Consider the following 21,054-nt stretch of genomic DNA (forward strand, 5'->3'; position numbering starts at 1 on the left):
AAATGGTAAGTGAAGTTTAAAAATAAAAAGTAAGGGCGCCTGGTGCCTCAGTTGGTTAAGCGTCCGACTTCAGCTCAGGCAGGTCATGATCTCACAGTTGAGTTCGAGCCCCGCATCAGGCTCTGTGCTGACAGCTTAGAACCTGGAGCCTGCTTCCAATTCTGTGTCTCCCTCTCTTTCTCTGCTCCTCCCCCGCTCATGCTCTGTCTCTCTCTCTCCTTCAAAAATAAATAAAAACAGGGGCACCCGGGGGGCTCAGTCGGTTGAGCGTCCTGAGCATCCGACTTTGGCTCGAGTCATGATCTCACAGTTAGTGAGTTTGAGCCCCGCATCGGGCTCTATGCAGACAGCTTGGAGCCTGGAGCCTGCTTCAGATTCTGTGTCTCCCTCTCTCTCTGCCCCATCCCCACTCATGCTCTGTCTCTCTCTGTCTTAAAAATAAATAAAACGTTTAAAATTTTTTTTAAAAATAAAAATAAATAAAAACATTTAAAAAATTTTTTAAATAATAAAAATAAAAAGTAAACAACAAATAAAAAAACTTCACTGAATTCTAGGTCTCAAAACTAAGAGAAGTTGTTTTAACTTTAGAAAAAATTTGAACAGAGTTTTTGTACTGTTTTCACATTCCTCTTTGAAGAGGGGAAAGCCAGTGCTTCGTGTATTGGCAGTTTGGGGAATGACTGGTATCCAGGAAAACAACCTATCACATGATGTAAAGATTTGCTTTTTATCTTTTTTTTCTTTTAATTCTCTTTTCTTAAAAATTTTTTGTAACTGTCTTTTTTCTGGGGTGTGAAGAGTTAATTCTGGCTATTTTCTAAACCTTTAACCCTACCCTCTTGGCAGAAAAGGGAAGCTGGCTGTGAGCTCTGCAACAGAGCTGGTGCCTCAGACTCCTCTGGGTCTGGCATTATGTAAGAAATGTAAATGCTTTGGTTCATCCACATAGAACTTTCCAGAAAAACCTGGCTCAGCCCCAGTACCTTTTCAAAATAGGAATAACCTTCAAACTCTGGCTCAGTAAGGTTTTAGACAGCAGAGTTCCAGACCCGATGTGGAGTTACAAACCAGTTCTGAGGAAGATTGATCTTGATTCCATCCTTGCCTTTTGAAATATTTATCAAGATATGACAGATCTATGAGGATGACCTTCACTGGCAGAGAGAACACAGCCTCAGGCTACGGAGAAGGAGGAAAGTTAGCTGTCCATTCCAGGGTGGTGAAAACCTGGAAAGTAGCCAGCCTTTGTTAGCCCCACAGTCTGTGCTTACTTCCCTTGGAAAAGAGAATTGAAACTGGCTAAGAATATTCCTTGTGTAATCCCACTTCAGCCCTCAGTACTGAAGCTCTGGAAAGAGCTCTAGATGCACTAACTGTCCCATCCCATAAATACAAAATGGTACTGGGTGAAAAGTGATATCAGGACTCTCACTTGAGCCCATCTTCCTTCCTTCCCCCCCTTGCTCCAAAATGTTCTGCCTTTCCTGCCTCCCCTTCTTCCCCTGCCAGAAGTGAACTACTGGTTATTTCCGGTGGTGCGTTCCCTTCCTTCACACTCTTCCTCTCTCTTCTTGCCCTGGGCCATGCTCCCTTTCTCTCAGCCCCTCGGTGCAGTCTCCCTCAGGTTCTGCTCACTGAGTCTCATTTGGAAGAAGCACTGACACGGAGTGGCAGTTTCATGGAGGAAGGGCTAATGGAGAAGTAACCACTAGAGGGTGACATAATTACACACAAGTGCATTCCTTGGGGACACTACAAGGCCAGAGCCAGCCAGGCATCCAGCTGTAGGTCTGGAAATGTAAAATGGATTATCAGCATATCTACCCACAGTGTGCACATCACACAGGCTTGCACATGTTCTCTCTCCCTCTCTCCCTCTCTCTCTCTCTCTCTCTCTCTCTCTCTCTGTCTCTCTCTCACACACACACACACATACAGGCACACAAATACCAACCTACCTTGGCTAGCAAATCAGTGTCTTCAAGCGTTTTGTGTGAAAGCCACACCTTGCCCTGGCCCAATATTGCTTACGGTACAGTCACTATCTCATCCACTGTTAACAAATTTTTTCCTGGACCCCTTCTTCTTTGATGTCATACAGAAACCACATCCTAGCAAGGTATAATGATGTTCAGTATAATGAAAGGTATAATGAAAGTTCAGATTCCAGTTCCGCTACCTGTTTTGTCTTGAGCAAGTTACTTCTCTGTGCCATAGTTTCCTCACCTGTAAAATGGACTTTTCTTCTTAGTTCAGATTCCACTTATTAGCTGATTAGCTGTTGCTAGCCTGTACTATTTAGCTGTTGTGAAGAATAGATAAGTCCATATATGTAAAGACCTTAAAAGAATGATTAATACAAAATAAATGCTCAATAAATATTAGCTATTTTCATTATGGTCAGGAACTGTACTCTCACAAAACTCCCAAGATACAAAAATCACTAGTCCCATTGCATAGTAAGAAAACCAAGGCTCCAACTGATTAAAATAATTTGTCCAATGTCACAGAAGTAATAAGTGATAGAATCAAGATTTTAAACCAGAATCTGACTACAAAACCTATATTCTTTTCACTCTATCACTGGGGGGAAAAATTCAGTCATCATGAGCTTATGATCTAAAAGATGAAAGATGAGTGGTGGGAAACATCGTTTTTTTTCTTCTGTGAATTATTTTTATTTTGCTAAAAAGGGAGAGCCTTTAGGAAGTATCATTTAATGGAAGTCTTTAATTTATTTTTAATGTTTATTTATTTTTGAGAGACAGAGAAACAGAGTGTGAGTGGGGGAGGGGCCAAGAGAGGGAGACAACAGAATCCAAAGCAGGCTCCAGGCTCCGAGCTGTCAGCCCAGAGCCCAACGCAGGGCTCGAACCCACAAATTGCGAGATCATGACCTGAGCTGAAGTCGGATGCTTAACCACCCAGGTGCTCCTTAATAGAAGTCTTAAAGAAGGAGAAAGAAAACTGGGTAGTAGGAAGTTCACCAGGGCTGTCAGTGCTGTGATCCCAGTCAACAGCATCAACATCACGTGGGATCCTGTTAGAAATGCCAATTCTCGGCCCCACCCCAGACCTTCTGACTCAGAAGTGTTCAAAGTCATTCTGCTCAAGTTTGAGAACCGTGGCTCCAAGCAAGAGTGTGAGAGTTGGTAGTGAGATCATACATTGAAGGCAACAGGAAGGATGTTGTTCTGGCAGAAGTGGTCTGGGACCATTTCTTGGTGACTGAATGGAATCTGCTGCTCTTCCTGACTTTTGGAGGAGAAAATGAGATGGAGAGAGATAGATGGCTTGCTCTAACTGAAAGATCATTTTATTATGTTCTTGCACTTTTGCTGTGTTTCCACCCCTTTAACCTGCACGTTTCTTAAAAACAGGAAATAACGTTTAAAAAAATGTTCAACTGTCAGCAAATGTATATCTGTACAAATTGAGGGCACACCTGTGTGGGTTTTTCTTTTCCCCCACAGTGCATTTTTAAAAGAAAACCCAAAACACAGCATTTATTTGATCTCTACTATGTGCCAGGTCCTACACTAGGCCCTTCCTTTCCTGTGGATTGTTTTTTCCTTAGGGAATTTGGACAACAGCTCTGTGAAAGGAATTACTTTCACTTTATAGATGAGGAAATTGAAGCTCAAAGAATTTCAGTCACTTTGCCTGAGGCCATGTGTCTATTATAATAGGAGAGCTAGGATTCTAATGCACAACTTCAGACTCCAAATCTGGTGTAGATTTAGCTCATGATGCTATCTTGGGAACAGAGGTGACCTCAGGGGCTCCCATGTTGCAAGCACTTACGGGAAACACACGTGGGAACCACCTTTGCACCTTTTAAGGGGCCTTTTAAGGGGCCAGGCAGAACACTGAATGGCTCCTCTTCTCCATCCCTGCCTGGATGTGTACTATCAAGCTCTATTGTCAGAGAGCAGTGAATTGGGCAAATGAGGAGAAAGACTGCCAATCAAGAAAAAATTTTTTCAGGGCAATTGGATTTGTAAACACAGTAGAAAATCCAAACCATGAACTAAAATTTTCTGACTTTAGATACTGAATTCTAATTCCAGATGAATAAGAATTAAAGTTTCCTGGGGCGCCTGGGTGGCATAGTCGGTTGAGCATCCAACTTCGGCTCAGGTCATGATCTCACTATTCATGAGTTCGAGCCCCGTGTTGGGCTCTGTGCTGACAGCCGGAGCCTGGAGCTTGCTTTGGATTCTGTGTCTCCCTCTCTCTCTGCCCCTCCCCTGCTTGTGCTCTCTCTGTTTCTCTCTGTCTCTGTCTCTCTCTCAAAAATAAACATAAAAAAAATTAGAAAAAAAATAATTAAAGTTTCTTTATTCTTGAAGGGAAAAAGAGCCAAAAATTCTTTGAAAAGATGATTTTTAAAATTAACCTGGTGTCTCAAAGGGGAAGAATCGTAACAAAGTATGACAATGTATGGCTGCTGCTATAGTGTTCTTATTTCTTTCCAAACAAGTAAGGAAAATTTTCAGCCTGTTGTCTAAACAAGTTTCTACTTGATGTAATGACCTTCCTTCCATCAAAACGATTCCTAAATTCTAGGCTTCCCTATGGTTACCCTCTCAATGGAAACATTTTATTTCTATCACTCTGTCGGCACTGTAACACCAACAGACACATCACTATGAGTAGGCGTTTTCTAGCTCATTGCTTGGTCTAAACCGTTAAAGACAGAAATATCACTTCAACATCTTTGTCTGCTTCAAAGCACCGAGCAGTGCACAAAAATTGTTTCAACATTTCCTGAACTACTGAATGAGTGAAAATCCACCTTTTTAGGTGTTCATTGCCCTGGAAATAGCTATATTTACAACACAGGTTTGTTTTTGTTTTTTTTTTTCAAAGATGCTATCTGCTTTGTAACAAGTATCTAAGGTTTTTGTTAATATTAACAAATAATAGCTGGTATTCTATCAAAGTATTTCTTTTTTTTTTTTAAGTTTATTTATTCATTTTGAGAGAGAGAGAGACAGAGTGCACGAGCAGGGGAGAGGCAGAGAGAGTGGGAGAGAGAGAATCCCCAGCGGGCCCCACACTGTCAGCACAGAACCCAACTCAGGGCTTGATCCCATGAACCCGTGAGATCATGACCTGAGCGCAAATCAAGAGTGGGATGCTTCATGAAAAGATACTCAATGTCACTCTTTATCAGGGAAATACAAATAAAAACCACACCGAGATATCACCTCATACCAGCCAGTCAGAGTGGCTAAAATGAACAAATCAGGAGACTATAGATGCTGGAGAGGATGTGGAGAAACGGGAACCCTCTTGCACTGTTGGTGGGAATGCAAACTGGTGCAGCTGCTCTGGAAAACAGTGTGGAGGTTCCTCAAAAAATTAAAAATAGACCTACCCTATGACCCAGTAATAGCACTGCCAGTAATTTACCCAAGGGATACAGGAGTCCTGATGCATAGGGGCACTTGTACCCCAATGTTTATAGCAACACTTTCAACAATAGCCAAATTATGGAAAGAGCCTAAATGTCCATCAACTGATGAATGGATAAAGAAATTATGGTTTATATACACAATGGAATACTACTTGGCAATGAGAAAGAATGAAATATGGCCTTTTGTAGCAACATGGATGGAACTGGAGAGTGTTATGCTAAGTGAAATAAGTCAGGCAGAGAAAGACAGGTACCATATGTTTTCACTCATATGTGGATCCTGACAAACTTAACAGAAGACCATGAGGGAGGGGAAGGAAAAACAAAAAGTTAGAGAGGGAGGGAACCAGACCATAAGAGACTCCTAAAAACTGAGAATAAACTGAGGGTTGATGGGGGATGGGAGGGAGGGGAAAGTGGGTGATGGGCATTGAGGAGGGTACTTGTTGGGATGAGCACTGGGTGTTGTATGGAAACCAATTTGACAATAAATTTTGTATTTAAAAAAAAGAGTGGGGTGCTTTTTAAAAAAAAATTTTTTTAAGTTTATTCATTTTTGAGAGAGAGAAACAGAGCATGAGCAGGGGAGGGGCAGAGAGAGAGAGAGAGAGAGAGAGAGAGAGAGAGATGGAATCCAAAGCAGGCTCCAGGCTCTGAGCTGTCAGCACAGAGCCCTACATGGGGCTTGAACTCACGAACCATGAGATCATGACCTGAGCTGAGGTCCGATGCTTAACTGAGCCACCCAGGTGCCCCAAAAAAGAGTGGGATGCTTAACCGAGGCACCCCACTATCAGAGTACTTCTAATCCTTTGGTTAGGTGCCTGAAAATATGAAAACATACATTAAAGTTAATACTCAAAAGTTGCAAATTACAACTTACAAATGGCAACCCCACTTCCAGGGTAGAAGGAGGGAGTGACCATTCATCTGGGGGTGATCATTATTGGCAACCCCTTTCACTCTCATGAATTTTTCTAGTTCAGACAATAAAGTGCACAGTAGCCTTTCGTGGGTGGTGGCGACAGGCCGAGAGTGCCCCCACGAAGGCCTCGGGCACCCTACAATGGTCCAAGGTGGTGGGGGGCGGCCTGCCCACCCCCAATGCAGCACTCAGCCCCTCTATGGCCAGGGAATCTTTTGCACCTAATCATATTGTGACCAAGCCCCCCCTTCTGGTACTTTGTGTCTCAGCTGAGGAAGACGAAAAAGTCTTCAGGCGCAACTGTCTGCTGCGGACACGGTGCAAGAAACGCCCCTTGTGGGGGAAGAGCTTCGGAGCCTGGCTGCGCTATGACTCCAGCAATGGCACCGACGGCACGTACCCGGAGTACGGGGACCGACCACTGCAGGCTCTGGCACCCGGTACTGTCCTGACATAGGCACTGGCACAGCGCTCACTCCATCCAGATGATGAAGGTGGGGACTGCAGCCAGCAAGGGCAGCCCACTGGCAGCCAAGCAGTTCCAGGACTCCAAGATCAAGTTCCCACTGTCCCATCTGGTCCTGTGGCCCCAGGGAGAGCCACACTTCACCACCAAGAGGCCCAACAATTTCTTTCAGATGCAAAGCTTCCCTGTCCCCAAGTTGGCCCAAATAAATTCCTTGGGAAACCTCCCTCTGCCCCCCTCAAATAATAATAATAATAATAATAATAATAATAATAATAAAGTGCACAGCTATCCTAATGAGAGGGCTCTAGCTACCCAGACCCCAAGTCCTTATTTTTATTGTGGTGGATAAAGCCCATGTTTACAGGATATAGCAAATTAATAACCTAGGAAGAGTAAACAAATATTTCAGGGTATTCCTGGCAATTTGTTGATATGAGAATAATTTTCACCGATTTTTTCCTTTTATTCATATCTTTATTTCAAAATGTTCGTTCTGTTTAATTTTTTTTTTTTTTTTAAGTAGGCTTCATGCCCAGTGTGGAGCCCAACGAGCTCGAACTCACCATCCTGAGATCAAGACATGAGCTGAGATTAAGAGTCAGACCCTCAACTGACTGAACCACCCAGGCGCCCCTATGGTAATTCTATTTTTAAGTTTTTGAGGACCCACGATACTAGTTTCCACAGGGGCTGAACCATCTACATTCCCACTAACAGTATGCCAGGGTTCCAGTCTCTCTACATTTTCACCAACTCTTGTTATCTTCTATTTTATTAATAGTATCCATCCTAATAGATGTGAGTGGTATCTTATTGTGCTTTTGATTTACATTTCCCTAACAATTACTGATGTTTAGCATCTTTTCATATGCTCATTATCCATTTGTATATCTTCTTTGGAGAAATGTCTGACAGATGCCCCAAGAAACTCTTGTTTAGTAATACAGTAAAACCTTGGTTTGCGAGCATAATTCCTTCCAGAAACATGCTTGTGATCCAAAGCACTTATATATCAAAGCAAATTTGAAGAACCATTGGCTCAGTTATTATCATGTGACATTCGACCTCACATACTACTTGTATTGCAAGACATAGCTCTTTTTATCAAGTTAAAATTTATTAGAAATGTTTGCTTATCTTGCGGAACACTTGCAGAACAAGTTACTCGAAATCCAAGGTTTTACTGGACTAGGAAGGAATAGAAAGAATGTTTCCATCAAGAAATCTTGAAGTTGGAAAGTAGTTGGAAAGGTACCATTTTATAAACCTCAGATGTCCGTTGCTATTGGTTGTCCAGATTCTTGGAGACGTTTTGATATGCATGAAGTCTTTCATAAAGATACTATGTTATTACTGTTCTCATTCATTTCAGTTCAAAAACCTTTACAGAGTGTCTACTACACAGTAGTCCCATGGATACTTTAGAGTTAATACAAAACACACACAACATATTTTAACTCCTTTGATCCAACACTTACCAGCTAGACTCAGGGTCACTAGGTTTGGATCTATATTTTTTTGAATGACTTTAAAAAGCTGCAGATCTCTAGGGGCGCCTGGGTGGCGCAGTCGGTTAAGCGTCCGACTTCAGCCAGGTCACGATCTCGCGGTCCGTGAGTTCGAGCCCCGCGTCAGGCTCTGGGCTGATGGCTCAGAGCCTGGAGCCTGTTTCCGATTCTGTGTCTCCCTCTCTCTCTGCCCCTCCCCCGTTCATGCTCTGTCTCTCTCTGTCCCAAAAATAAATAAAAAATGTTGAAAAAAAAAAAAATTAAAAAAAAAAAAAAAAAAAAGCTGCAGATCTCTTCCGATCTTTCCTGCCAGATCTTCCTTCTCTAAACGAGGAAGTACACACACCCTTAAGTAAGCTTGATATCCGGGTTGGGCCTCTCAATTTTCCCAGGCCTCACCCAGATGAAAAACACACCCATCTGAAAATCTAGTTCCTTTAAAATTCTTGATAAAGTTTTGGAGAGACTTCTTATACAGGGCTTTCATTTTTGTTTCTATACAGAATAGCTCATTCAGAAAAAAACTCCTTTCTGGTTGCAACTTATGGAACCATATACGAAAATCTGAACAAGTCCTTAGAACACGAACAGTGCCTGTGCTGCCTGCCCCTCCTTGCCTCCCCCTCCCAACCCACGCCCAGGGAACCAAAGCAAGAAGCAGGGACCACATTCCAAGGCAAGCTGATGGCCCTCAACTACCACAACCCTGCTGGCTTCAACTGAAAAACTGAAACAGAATTTAGAAACTTTATTGTTTGACTTGAAGACCAGAAAATCAAACACCACAAGATTGAAGGCAGAGGTAGTTTAAGAAACATCCACAGCAGTGACTGGTCCAAGTCCTTTGAAAAGTATCTCAGACATGTTAACTGTCCTTTCAAGATTCAAGATCAACAAGAAGTAATTGACTGGCTTCTTGGTTTAGCCGTTAGACTTGAGTATGGAGGCAATGCTGAAAAATACAAGGGCTTGCTACCTGATAATACAAAAAATGCTGACAGTGTAGAGGCACTGATCAATTTGGATGTAAATAATCCTGATCTTAAGGCTGGTGTAATGGCTTTGGCTAACTTTCTTCAGATTCAGCATCTTAATGGTTACCTGGTAATGCTTAAGGCAACTCGCATTTTGGTCCAGGAGCACCTGAGCAGGATGCAGTTGCTAAAGCACATCAAACAAAAGAGGGCTTGCCTGTTACTTTAGATAAATACATTCTTGGTTTTGACACTGGAGATGCAGTTGTTAAGGAAGTGCTCAAAATCTGTAATTGCTGCACATAGAAGAGCTCAGAGACCTACAGGCAAAAATTAATGAAGCCATAGTAGCTGTTCAGGCAATTACTGTTGATCCAAAGACAGACCACAGACAGTTGGAAGATGTACATCTTAGGATTTCAGCTTCTCACTGACTTAAGTATAGTTGGGAACCATGTACACTCTGGCATGTGTTTGGAAATCAACTGTCATATTTTTGAGGGAAGAATCCCAGAAAATTGACTATGTTCTAGAGATTTACCTTCGCTTTTGCTTTAATAAAGTTCAGCAAAGTGGGGGGGGGGGGCGGGGGGGGATAAACAGCTATCCACAGGATTTTCTACATTGGTATCCATCTTTCTCAGATAATCAAGGTCTCTGCTCTCTAATATGCTCCATCCATTTTTGTGTCCCAAATCTGAGCCTAAACCAAAATCCCCAAGGAGCCATTGCATGTGAAAATATTTTAAACTCTGGCCTGTCTTAAGAACAATGCACAAGCTCCAGGGTTGAGAAGCCAGTAGGACTAATCTAGGCTCATGGTCTCCCAGGGTGTTAATACTGGAAGGGTCCCTGAAGATTATCCAGTCAAATCACCCTACTGTTACATAAGGAAACTGACACCCAGAAAGGGGAGACATTTTCTCAATGCTATAAAAAGTCACCATATCTCCAGACAGCATAGGGCTCATTTGATGCCACACTTCCTTTTCTCCACTAATGTTCATTTTCTGAGATGCTTCTTGATGTTTATTTTCCTATTTGTTGAACATGAAAATAATCATATTACTGCAAATCCTTGAAATATGTTTGAACGTCTTCAACAAAAGCCTCTGTATTAATAAAACTCAGGAAAAAGTTTTGGTAGAAGTAGGATCAAGTGGCCAACTTCTAGAGAAAGTGTTTCTGGGCATCACTGAATGACTCTTGAGAATTGAGAACAATACCCTGTCTAGAGGAGGAAAACCAGTAAGCTCCTTTTCTTCAGGTCATGCTCCCAGTTTACAAACCCGCTCCCCCTACCCCATGTGTGGTCTAGCACTTTGTTTTGTGTTAAGTAGGATTAAGTTGTTTTGGACTGATACTTTGACATCGATACAAATACATCTACATCTACAGAACAACAAAAAAGTGACTTTCATGTAGAGTTTAAGGTAAAAATTTAGTCATAAGTGACTGAGACAAACATAAGGCCAGATACACTCTAGGAGAAGAGTGTTGGCTCAGGTATGGCCTGAAATTATTGCCTCAGCACATCTGGATCATCTAGGTGACTAACAGTACAGTCCATTATTTCAGAGAGGTTATAAAAATCTATGGGCCTCACATCATGTGTAATGTGGGTGAGGTGGCAAATGTGTAAGAGTTTTTGCTTCTGCATTTCCTGATTTATAGACAGGAAAGGTAGGGACACCTGGGTGGCTTAGTCAGTTGAGCGTTAAGCCTCTGACTTTGGCTCAGGTCGTGATCTCACAGTTTGTGGGTTAGGGCTCTGCACTGAGGGTGCTGAGCCTGCTTAGGATTCTCTCTCCCTCTCTCTGCCCCTCCCCCACTTGTGTGCACAAGGTCGCTCTGTCTCAAAATAAAGAAAACTTTAAAAAAATTTTAAGAAACAGGAGAGGTGGATGGGGGTGTGTGTAATATATATTATGCCTATTAGTGAATCTGTATGCACTTGTATTGGTCTCTTGAGCAAAGAGAAGTGGCCAAAAGCTAATCTCATATACTGAAAATGGAGCCCATTCAAAATTTTGTTCAGGTCCTCAAACAATCAATGAAACCATTTTCCTTTTCCGATAAACAGATCAGGTTGTCCTATATCAAGTTGTACGGACCCATAAGTTCATTAAAAATAGGGTCATTTTCTCTGATGCAAAGATTCATGGTTTGGGGATAGTTAAAAGGAAACTCTGAAATCCTATATTCAGTGTGGGCATTTCAGACTCAGGAGCCACATTGTAGAAGAGAGCACTGCCCTGGTTCAATGAAACAGTTGACAAACCAACAGACATTTGCTTGGAGCATTTTAAACCAAGCCCAATAGTCATTGTATTTTATTTAAACAGTATCTTTGTGTTTGTACCTACAAATATACTATCATACAAGTGTCCGTAAAACTGTATGTAGTCTAAAAGGCTGGGGAGAAAGGAAAAGATCACAAAACAAGGCTTAGGGACGGCTGCTCCCTTCTAAGTGTGAAGCAGGCTGAGGAGATGGGAGGACATCTGTGGCGCTCCCGACAGTTCACTTCACAGTTCAGCAGCCAAGTGCGGAAGTGGAGGGAAGTTTTGATGTAGAAAGTACTCACAGAGGCGTATGGACACAACCAGAAGATGCTAGATGGAAGCAGCAATGGATACTTCTAGCACGAGGGCCGGAGAGGGCCAGTGATAAGCTAGGGCGGAGATGAATAAAGTCGAGTTTCTTCATAATTTGAGGCACAAGACTGGAGAGAAAGGAATCGTAGGAAACAGCCCCGTTGGAAGAATTGGGGGTGTGATAGCAGAGACATGTTAAGGGGCATTAAGGACAGTAAAAGAAGGAAGGAGAGTTGGAGTGATGATTATTGAGTACTACCACTGGAAGAGGGTCTTGCAAGGATAATAAAGGGAGAAGGGTGTAAAGTAGGGGTCAGGAATTGCAGGGGTAAACTATGGGAAAAGACTGCGCAGACGTCAGCAGCAAAGAAAAAGAGAAGGAATGGGGTTGGGGCGTGGCCCAGAAAGGGAATGGCTCAATAGCGGGCTACGGGGTGAAAAGGAGAAGGGTGGGGAAGAGCCTGGCTGACAGCTGCTCTCAAATGGCGCCTACAGGGTTAAAAATCGGGGCGGCCAGACTAGGAAGAACTCGGTTTCCAGGGTAACGGCTCCGACAGTTCCGGCAGCGCAGGCTCGTACCATTGCGCGAGCGCGCGCGGGGGGAGCGCGGCGGGAGTGAGGGAGGGGACGCGCGAAGGAGCAGTCGGGCAGAGGGGTCCGGCCCGGACTCTACCAAACGCGCGGCCCGCCTGCTCGCTCCGGGCCCGGCGCCGAGCCGCGCTCCGGCCGCGCCGGCCGCGGCGTCCTCCGTGCCCGGGCCGGCAGCTCCCAACTGGCCGCGGACGGCGGGGGGGAGAAGGAACGTGCGCCCGGTGGCCCGGATTGGCCTCCAGGTCCCCCCGCCTGGGCGGTGGAGTGCGGGCGGCCCGGGCTGGGAGGTTTGAAAAGCGGGCGAGAGACAAAGGCAGCAGGAAGCCTCCTCGGCGCCCGGAGCCCGTGCTCGCAGCCCCCGGGGCCCCCCGGCCCGGAGCAGCAGCGGCGGCGGCCGGCGGCGGCAGTGGCAGGAGGCAGAGGATGCGGCAGGGGGCGTGGGAGCGGCGGCGGAGCGGGCGGAGCGGCGCGGCCCGAGCGCGGCGTGGTTAGACCCGAGGCGGCGGAGGCGGCGGAGGCGGCGGCCCGGCCGGGCTCGGGAGTGAGTGAGAGGGCGCCTTCCCCGCCCGGGATGTGAGGACCGAGCGGAGCCCGGGGCGGGGGGAGGGAAGGGAAGGGAGGCGAAGCCGGCAGGAAGGAAGGAAGGACGGACGGACCAGGAGGAGGAGCGGCGGCGGCGGCCGGAGCCGGAAGGCGGGGAGGAGCCGTCCGTTGGGCCCGAGGCGGCGGCGGCAGCGGCCGGGGCGAACCGCTCTTGTCGCCTCTCGGGGCAGGAGCGGCGGGGCCCGCGCCTCCTCCCCCCGGCGCCGCGGAGGGGGGAGGAGGAAGATGGAGACCCACATCTCGTGCTTGTTCCCCGAGCTGCTGGCCATGATCTTCGGCTACCTGGACGTCCGGGATAAGGGGCGCGCGGCGCAGGTGTGCACGGCCTGGCGGGACGCCGCCTACCACAAGTCGGTGTGGCGGGGGGTGGAGGCCAAGCTGCACCTGCGCCGGGCCAACCCGTCGCTGTTCCCCAGCCTGCAGGCCCGGGGTATCCGCCGTGTGCAGATCCTGAGCCTCCGCCGCAGCCTCAGCTACGTGATCCAGGGCATGGCCAACATCGAGAGCCTCAACCTAAGCGGCTGCTACAACCTCACTGACAACGGGCTGGGCCACGCGTTTGTGCAGGAGATCGGCTCCCTGCGTGCCCTGAACCTGAGTCTCTGCAAGCAGATCACCGACAGCAGCCTGGGCCGCATAGCCCAGTACCTCAAGGGCCTGGAGGTGCTGGAGCTGGGGGGTTGCAGCAACATCACCAATACCGGCCTCCTGCTCATCGCCTGGGGCCTGCAGCGCCTCAAGAGCCTTAATCTCCGCAGCTGCCGCCACCTCTCGGACGTGGGCATAGGGCACCTGGCCGGCATGACGCGCAGCGCCGCCGAGGGCTGCCTGGGCCTGGAGCAGCTTACGCTGCAGGACTGCCAGAAGCTGACTGACCTTTCTCTAAAGCACATCTCCCGGGGGCTGACGGGCCTGAGGCTCCTCAACCTCAGTTTCTGCGGGGGCATCTCGGACGCGGGCCTCCTGCACCTGTCGCACATGGGCAGCCTACGCAGCCTTAACCTGCGCTCCTGCGACAACATCAGTGACACTGGCATCATGCATCTGGCCATGGGCAGCCTTCGCCTCTCGGGGCTGGATGTGTCGTTCTGTGACAAGGTGGGGGACCAGAGTCTGGCTTACATAGCTCAGGGCCTGGACGGCCTCAAGTCCCTGTCCCTCTGCTCCTGCCACATCAGCGACGATGGCATCAACCGCATGGTGCGGCAGATGCATGGGCTGCGCACGCTCAACATCGGACAGTGTGTGCGCATCACAGACAAGGGCCTGGAGCTGATCGCGGAGCACCTGAGCCAGCTCACTGGCATAGACCTGTATGGCTGCACCCGAATCACCAAGCGCGGCCTGGAGCGCATCACGCAGCTGCCCTGCCTCAAGGTACTCAACCTAGGACTCTGGCAGATGACGGACAGTGAGAAGGTCAGGTGAGGGCAGCAGCACCTGCTCCCCTTGTCCCACCCTGTTCATCCTCCAGTCACCACCACACCTCCCCCCCCCCCCCCCCAACACTTGACATGCACACTTACACATAGATCATTGTAGTGGATGAGATGGGGGCAGTGACACGAAGCCTCAGGCTCATTTTCTCCCTCCTCCAGCACCTCGGCCCACTATGCACCCATTCTCATTGCATCTGGGGTTCCTCTGCTACCCCTACCTTAACTCCCCTCTCTTTTTCCCTGAGGATAGAGAGATTGAATCAGCTACTTACCCACCCACTTCTCTCGGCAGGGGGATGGAGGACTGTTTGAGCTACTGTATCCCCCACTGCTTTGCATTTGGAAATGGGGGAGGGGGTGGGGAGTGACTAGTCCTTAAAACCCTGGGGAGTTGAGGAAAATGTCTGCCTTCACTTAAGCTTTCATTTGAATACTGTGATCTGGTTTTTATTTTGAAATGTATAAAGAGCAAACCCAACTACCACAGCCTTTTCACCCTTCTTCCTTCCACTTTGTAACTAATCCCAGGCTCTTCTCCTCCCTTCTCCTACAGTGCTCTGCTATTCACGTTCATTTCCTTTTTATTGTCTTTCTTTTTCTTGTTTTCATTTTTTAGAGAAATTCGAAATCACGGTCCTTTTTTTTTTCTGCTGAATATAGTCTATATATTATATATATATAAATTATATATATATATACATATATATATGTCTGGCTACCTCGTTTTAGTTTACTTTTTTCTCTGAAGCCCTGGAATTCTACAAGAGAGATATTTTGAGACTGAAACATTTTTGTGCCTAGACTGGAAAGATGCCCATTGGGTTTGTACGTCCATTTTGTTTTGGCTTCTTCCCAAACCCCATCCATCCAGTGTGTCCACTTCCACATTCTGGCTAGAATTTTTTCTCCCCGTCCATTGGGATTTGAGGGCCCAATGGTGTCCATAAATCTTGACTTAATTTATAGCACAAATGTGTGGAAGAAATGAGAGTTGAACTTTTGTTTGTTTGCTTGAGACGCAGATTGTGTCTTGAAAGTGATTATTATATATGCAAATTCTGCCCTACCCTCACCCTCTTCCAAGTTTCCCCACAAAAAGGTCACACAGTGAGGCTTCCTGTTGGAAGCAGAGGGGCAGAGTTGGCCTACGGAGCCCCTGGGGCTGTAACGTGAAGGGGAGGAGACTGAAACTCCTGTCTCATCTCTGTTCTGTTAATAAAATGGGAGTTTGTGGGTTTTACAAAAATCTGTTTCTAAATGGAGGAATAGATGGCTTTCTTTATTTTGGTGGGGGTTGGGACTCGTGGCTTTAAAAAAAAAAATTGCTTTTGAGTAGGATGTATATTTCTGTTGGAGTTTTTGTTTGTTTATTTTTTTAGAATCCTCCACAGCAACCTGCGAGACCATGGAGTTAAAGAAACCCAGAGACCTTTATCAATTAATTGTACTGTTTGTGAATTTGTATAAATAATAACAAAGATCCTCTTAAAACGTTTATATTCTTACAGTAAAAGGTTAAACTGATATTTATATAATAAAAGAGGAAATATGAAGTATGTTTTTGAAAAAAAAAAACAAAAACAAAAAACCTTGTATCTGTGAATTATTTTGAAGGCAGTGTGTGTTTGGGCCCACGCCAAAGTAGGAGGTGCTGTTTGTGTACTCTAAGAGGAAATAAGGTATAGGGTTTGGTGCATCCTATGTGGTGTGAGTAAGCTCACAGTTAAACATTTATTCTGTATAAGGTTTACCACTGACATCTAAATGTTTTGTTTCTAGAAATGTGACTGGACTGGAGATTGGTATAATTCTTGGTTTTAAACTGTCAACAACATGGAAATTTTAAAAAGCTGAACAAAATGGAACTTTTTAAAAACGAGATCTGTAAGAGTCACGGTTTCCCCAGAGTGGAAATGAGATCGAGGGGTCCTGTTGAATAATGGCTCATGGGATGTGGAAGTGGGGGAGAAAGAGGGGTTTCTTTCCACTCTGAGTGGGTGTGGGGAGGATGTGAAATGGTGAAGGGTGGAGGGAACTGAAGCCATTGTTCAGAAAGTTAAAAGAGCGCTGTCCTTGCTCGCTCTCTCTCTTGCTCACTCATGCATGCTGAATCTCACAGTGTGAGTGAGGGTCCTAGTGGAGAGGAGGAAGGCAGTTCAGCCCCTCTTTTTAACATTCTCCTCCAGGCCTGGCTGTATTTAAGCACTTTCCTGGGGGATGGGGAGGTTGGCCAGGAGTTCTTGCACATTTGCATTTTAAGCACTTCCAGCTCTGAAGCTGGCCACTCTATCCACTGTGGTGAGGGTTCTTAGACAGAATTCTTCAGGGCAGATAAATGAATACCAACAATTCTAGCAAAGAGTTCCCTTTGGTAGACGTTAACTAAATAATCGACACCCTGTGGTTGGGCTGTGGAAGTGGAAGGGTATAAGCGCTCAAACAGTGGAGCAGTGCATATTCCTGGTTCACATAGGTCTTTCTCGTTTCTGAGATTTTTTTTAAACCAAAAATACTGATCCCAGCAAGAGATAGTAAGAGTGGTATAAAACTTTCCTGCAAAGACCCCTCTTTCCAGGAAGAGAGCTAGAACCCAAGTTTCTCTCGGGGTAAGGTTGTTTTGTAAAATTTCCAAGCTTTCTGCTGGAGCCTATCACAAAAGCTGCATTGTTCCTTTTTGGAGAGCTATCACAATTGGGTCTAATTGAGCCTGACACTAGATCCATCTTCCTTTTCTTTGGGGAAGGTGTGGATCTCTTTCTTCCCTCTTAGGTTGCAAGTGCTTATGGCCTGGGGCGGGGGGCGGGGGGGGGGGGTGATGTGTGAACCCTAATAAGAAGTCTGGACTTGGAATTAGGGTCAGCTTTCTGATTTGGCACTATAATGCATGAAGGTTCCATAAGCTCTAAGTTCCTTAGAGGATCTTTCTTTCTCCCAGACTGCATGACTGTACAGATTCAGTCCATCAAAATTTGAGCACCTCCTAAGTCTTAGACTCTGTGCTCACATTCTTCATTTTAATACACAGTCCTACCAACTAACAGGAAGTTTTCCACTTTTCTGTTTGGTTTTGTTTTTTACTTGCAAGGCTAAATAAATATAAGCCTGATTAAAGGTCGGTGAATGAATGTTTGAAAGTTAAGATCATGGGCCTACTGTCCTCATGCTGAACTGGGTATGCTTACTATATCTGGAGTGTCTCTGGAAACGATGAATAAACCATTTACTTTCATCAGTCAAGGTTAACTGTTTATCTCTCAACCTTCATGGGTAGAAAGAAATGAGTATGTGTTGAGAACCTATGGTATGCTTTGCATGGTACCTGAATATTTCTCCTTTTAGTCTTCAAAGCAACCTGTTGAAACAGGTATCCTTATTTCCAGATAAGGCATACTACTTGCCTTAAGTCACCCAGCCACTAATTGAGGGGAACCAGGACTCAAACCAAGTCCAGTTCCAAAGTCCAGCTCCCTTCCGTACCTGAGAAGGTTTAGTTACTGATCGTACCTTGGTTTCCAGTAAGGTGACCTCACAGAAATGAGTGGCAGCTGATTGATCACAGTGTGGACAAGCTCGTGCCACAGGGCACTACTTAAAGGGAATATGGGTGGATCCGATCTCCACCATACCTACAGGAATTAGAAGCACTAAAGAAAATGATAAGATGTTTTGTGGGCGCTACAAAAGTTAAAAAGCACTTCAGGGCAACTTTTAGAATAACAGGAAAACCTGGTTCAGGTATTTGCTGAAACTTCAGAAGTGAAAAACCAAAATAGGACTTTAGTGTAAACTTTATCATCTAGAAGTAATAAACCTCATAGAAACTGGGTAGTGGTGAGAACAGGGCTCCACATACCTTTCTTTTCTGAGCCTCATTGGGCAATAGCCCTTGAAGTCTGTCTGGAAAAGATTATCAGTGCAACCTCACTGGGGTTCAGACAGTTTCTGCAGCCCCATAAGGACCATGCTAGGCCTCTAGCTAGAAGTGCTGGGCATTGTTGCATGATGCTCCCTGCTGTGGACTCCCTCCTGTGAGATTCCTCAGTCCTAAAGTGGGGGAGCCCCCCCTGCCCCACACCTGATTTACCCCACATTTGGCAACAGAGACAGGGATACTTGCCTAACTTACAGCCTGTCTTTAAATAGTTTAGAAAATTCAAACTGATCATACTCTTTCCTGATTCAAATCAACAAAGATCTGAAAAAGCAAATGTTTCTTTCATTGGAGTTTCCTTTTAAAGGTAAGGACTTTTCTCTTTAAAAAGGACACTTGATATGGAAACTGAAGTATGGCCTGTTCCCTAAATCCTGGTGCTTTCCTGCAGCAGTTACTAGATAGACGCTGGTCTCAGAATTAGTAAAACCTTTTTTACTTTTGACTTAGAAAATGTGAACTCAAGTTTTCAAAGGGGAAAGGTATGGCCCCCAGAGACCACTGTGTTTTCAAGGAATAAGAACCTCTTGATTAAAAGATCAGATTTGTAAAACAAAACCAAGACCTCATGCAGCCTCTGACAACCGTCTTTTGCCAGTCCCCTGAAAGGGGGAGCCCCTGGCCTCTGCTCTCAGCTCAGCTGCCCTGCTGGAGAAAGGGAGGCTACAGTAAGTCATGTATCAGTCGCCCTCTCTGGTGCCCTTCTCTTCCCTGCATCTCACATCACTCCCTTTTAAGTTCATTTTATCCACTTAGTAGAGGGCAAGACCTAAACTCTGTATGCCTCTGAACTCCTATGGAGGCAGGGGAGAGGCTTTCTGATGAGATAATGTGGAGCACAGGATTAGAAACTGGAAAGCTATGGTCAAACACAGGCCTGTGCTTGGGTCGCATATCTTGTTTTTGTTCCAATATGATGTAGCAAGTTAAAATATTTTGAAAAGTGAATGGTATCAAACAGATAAGACATTCATATTTGGGTCACTGGCAACTACTAGTTTAGAACTTAGCAAAGGTAAGTGCACAGCTGGAAAGAGCATGTACTTTCAGGTCTTGCATAGAAAACGAGTATTTCTAGACAATGAGTAAATTTAAATGTCCACAAATGATCAGTTTCAGTCTTTTCCTCTTTTCCAGGGATTGCTCTGATTTTGCCTGGTGGAGTTGCCTGTACCAACCCAGAACATTTGGTACTATGTAAAGTCGAGTCTTCCGGTTAAGGTGGAAGAGAAAGTAAGCTTGAGATCTTAACTGTGCAGCACTAGTGTGGGGGTGGTATGTTGAGCATCCCCACAAATAAAACAAAACAGAAGTGGAATTCCTCTGCTTGCTGTTTGTTAACCCAGAAAAGTGCACATTCTTTTCTTAAAAAAAGACTTCGGTTTTTATTATCTCATTGTGCTTAGACTATAATTGTGTAAAACACAAACGCCACATATCCTTGTAAGTTCACTTTTATTTGTGATGGTGGAAAATAGTGTCAGTTGCAAAGAAAAGAATGAGGTCTTCTGCAGCAGCAAAGAAACTTAAGAGGGGACAGTGTTAGGGACGTGAATGCAACCTGCTGGGAGAATTTAGTCATGACACAGTGTTCACTTTCTGTCTCAAATGTTTGTTTTCACAAATCTGGTTGATACCGCACAGTTGATTTTATAAATGGGGAGAGAGGCTTGACAAAGGTAGGAGGGTTTTGCCACGGTGATATGAGGAGTACTTATCAGAACCGACTGCTGCAGACTTGACTGACCACCTCAGAGGGTGATAAGCATGCAGGTAGCTCTTTGATCTTTCCCTGAGGTATTGTAAAGGGCCACCCTAACCTCTGGCTTCAGAAAGGTGCTAAACCAGGGCCTGTTTTCATTGGGAGTAGGGAAAAAACAAAAACAAAAACAAACCCCACCAACTGCTGAAAGTTACTACTATTTAATATGTATTATTACGTTGTGCAAACTTAGATATGTCTTGTCAGCATCATATATAGAGTTATTTGAGAAGCTGGAAAACTAGTGCAAGTTGGTAAAGGGCTCTAGGGTACTGAAGTAGCTAGTAGTGTTAAATCTGTTCCCTGTTGTCCTCAGAGGAATTGAGCCAGTTTCCAGAACACTGCTTTGTCACAAATAGTGATGCGAAGTACGAATGCTGTAAGTCTGTGCTGGTGTTAAGAGTTCGCCCATGTTCAGCACACTACAATGCCTGTCACACAATCCTTATAAAGTAGAATCAAGTTGCAGGATCACCAGCTATTTCCTCTTCATTCAAAGGTAAAAAGGCTTGACTTACCAGATGTTTTAGTTACAAATCCCTCTTGTCCAGAAAGAGTACAAGGGTCTAATTTGTTAGTATCAGGCACTCTGTTATGTTTATTGCTCCTCAGTTTATGTAATCCACACTCCAGAAGGACGGGGCCTCGCACACAGCTGTCTGTCAGTAATTACTACTCATATCATGGATTCAAGTCACTGGACCTGGCCTGTGGGAAAATCATTCTTTGAGACCAGATTAACTTGTTATAAATAGCAAGGGATAACTCAGCACGGCTTGCAAGTACTATTTTCCTCATCTGAAAAGAATATGAAAATGTTTGCAAACATC

General features: G+C 45.2%; 2 protein-coding genes across 9 annotated transcripts in view; one reads left to right on the top strand and one right to left on the bottom strand.

Annotated features, from left to right (window-relative positions):
• WNT5B (Wnt family member 5B) overlaps positions 1–21,054 on the bottom strand; it is a 105,175-nt gene that overhangs the window by 35,772 nt on the left and 48,349 nt on the right. The gene's annotated exons all lie outside the window — the stretch shown is intronic.
• FBXL14 (F-box and leucine rich repeat protein 14) lies at positions 12,458–19,780 on the top strand. Of its 8 annotated transcripts, none has more exons than XM_060628177.3 (3): positions 12,460–13,030; positions 13,509–14,516; positions 15,911–18,341. In XM_060628177.3, exons 2-3 carry the CDS (start codon positions 13,582–13,584, stop codon positions 15,996–15,998), a joined length of 1,023 nt encoding a protein of 340 aa, XP_060484160.1. In that variant the 5' UTR covers positions 12,460–13,030; positions 13,509–13,581; the 3' UTR covers positions 15,999–18,341. The 8 variants fall into 8 exon arrangements, with proteins under 8 accessions (XP_060484153.1, XP_060484160.1, XP_060484154.1 ...); XM_060628176.3 differs by lacking the exon at positions 12,460–13,030 and adding an exon at positions 13,293–13,407; XM_060628170.3 differs by having other exon boundaries at positions 12,458–14,516.

The sequence above is a fragment of the Panthera onca genome, chromosome B4 (genome assembly GCF_046562875.1).
Source record: "Panthera onca isolate mPanOnc1 chromosome B4, mPanOnc1 haplotype 2, whole genome shotgun sequence".
NCBI lineage: Eukaryota > Metazoa > Chordata > Mammalia > Carnivora > Felidae > Panthera > Panthera onca.

Coding starts and splice junctions, on each gene's coding strand:
- FBXL14 (XM_060628170.3), top strand. CDS start 13,318: ATGGAGACCCACATCTCGTGCTTGTTCCCCGAGCTGCTGGCCATGATC. Junction 14,517..15,910: donor ACGGACAGTGAGAAGGTCAG/GTGAGGGCAGCA, acceptor TTATTTTTTTAG/AATCCTCCACAGCAACCTGC.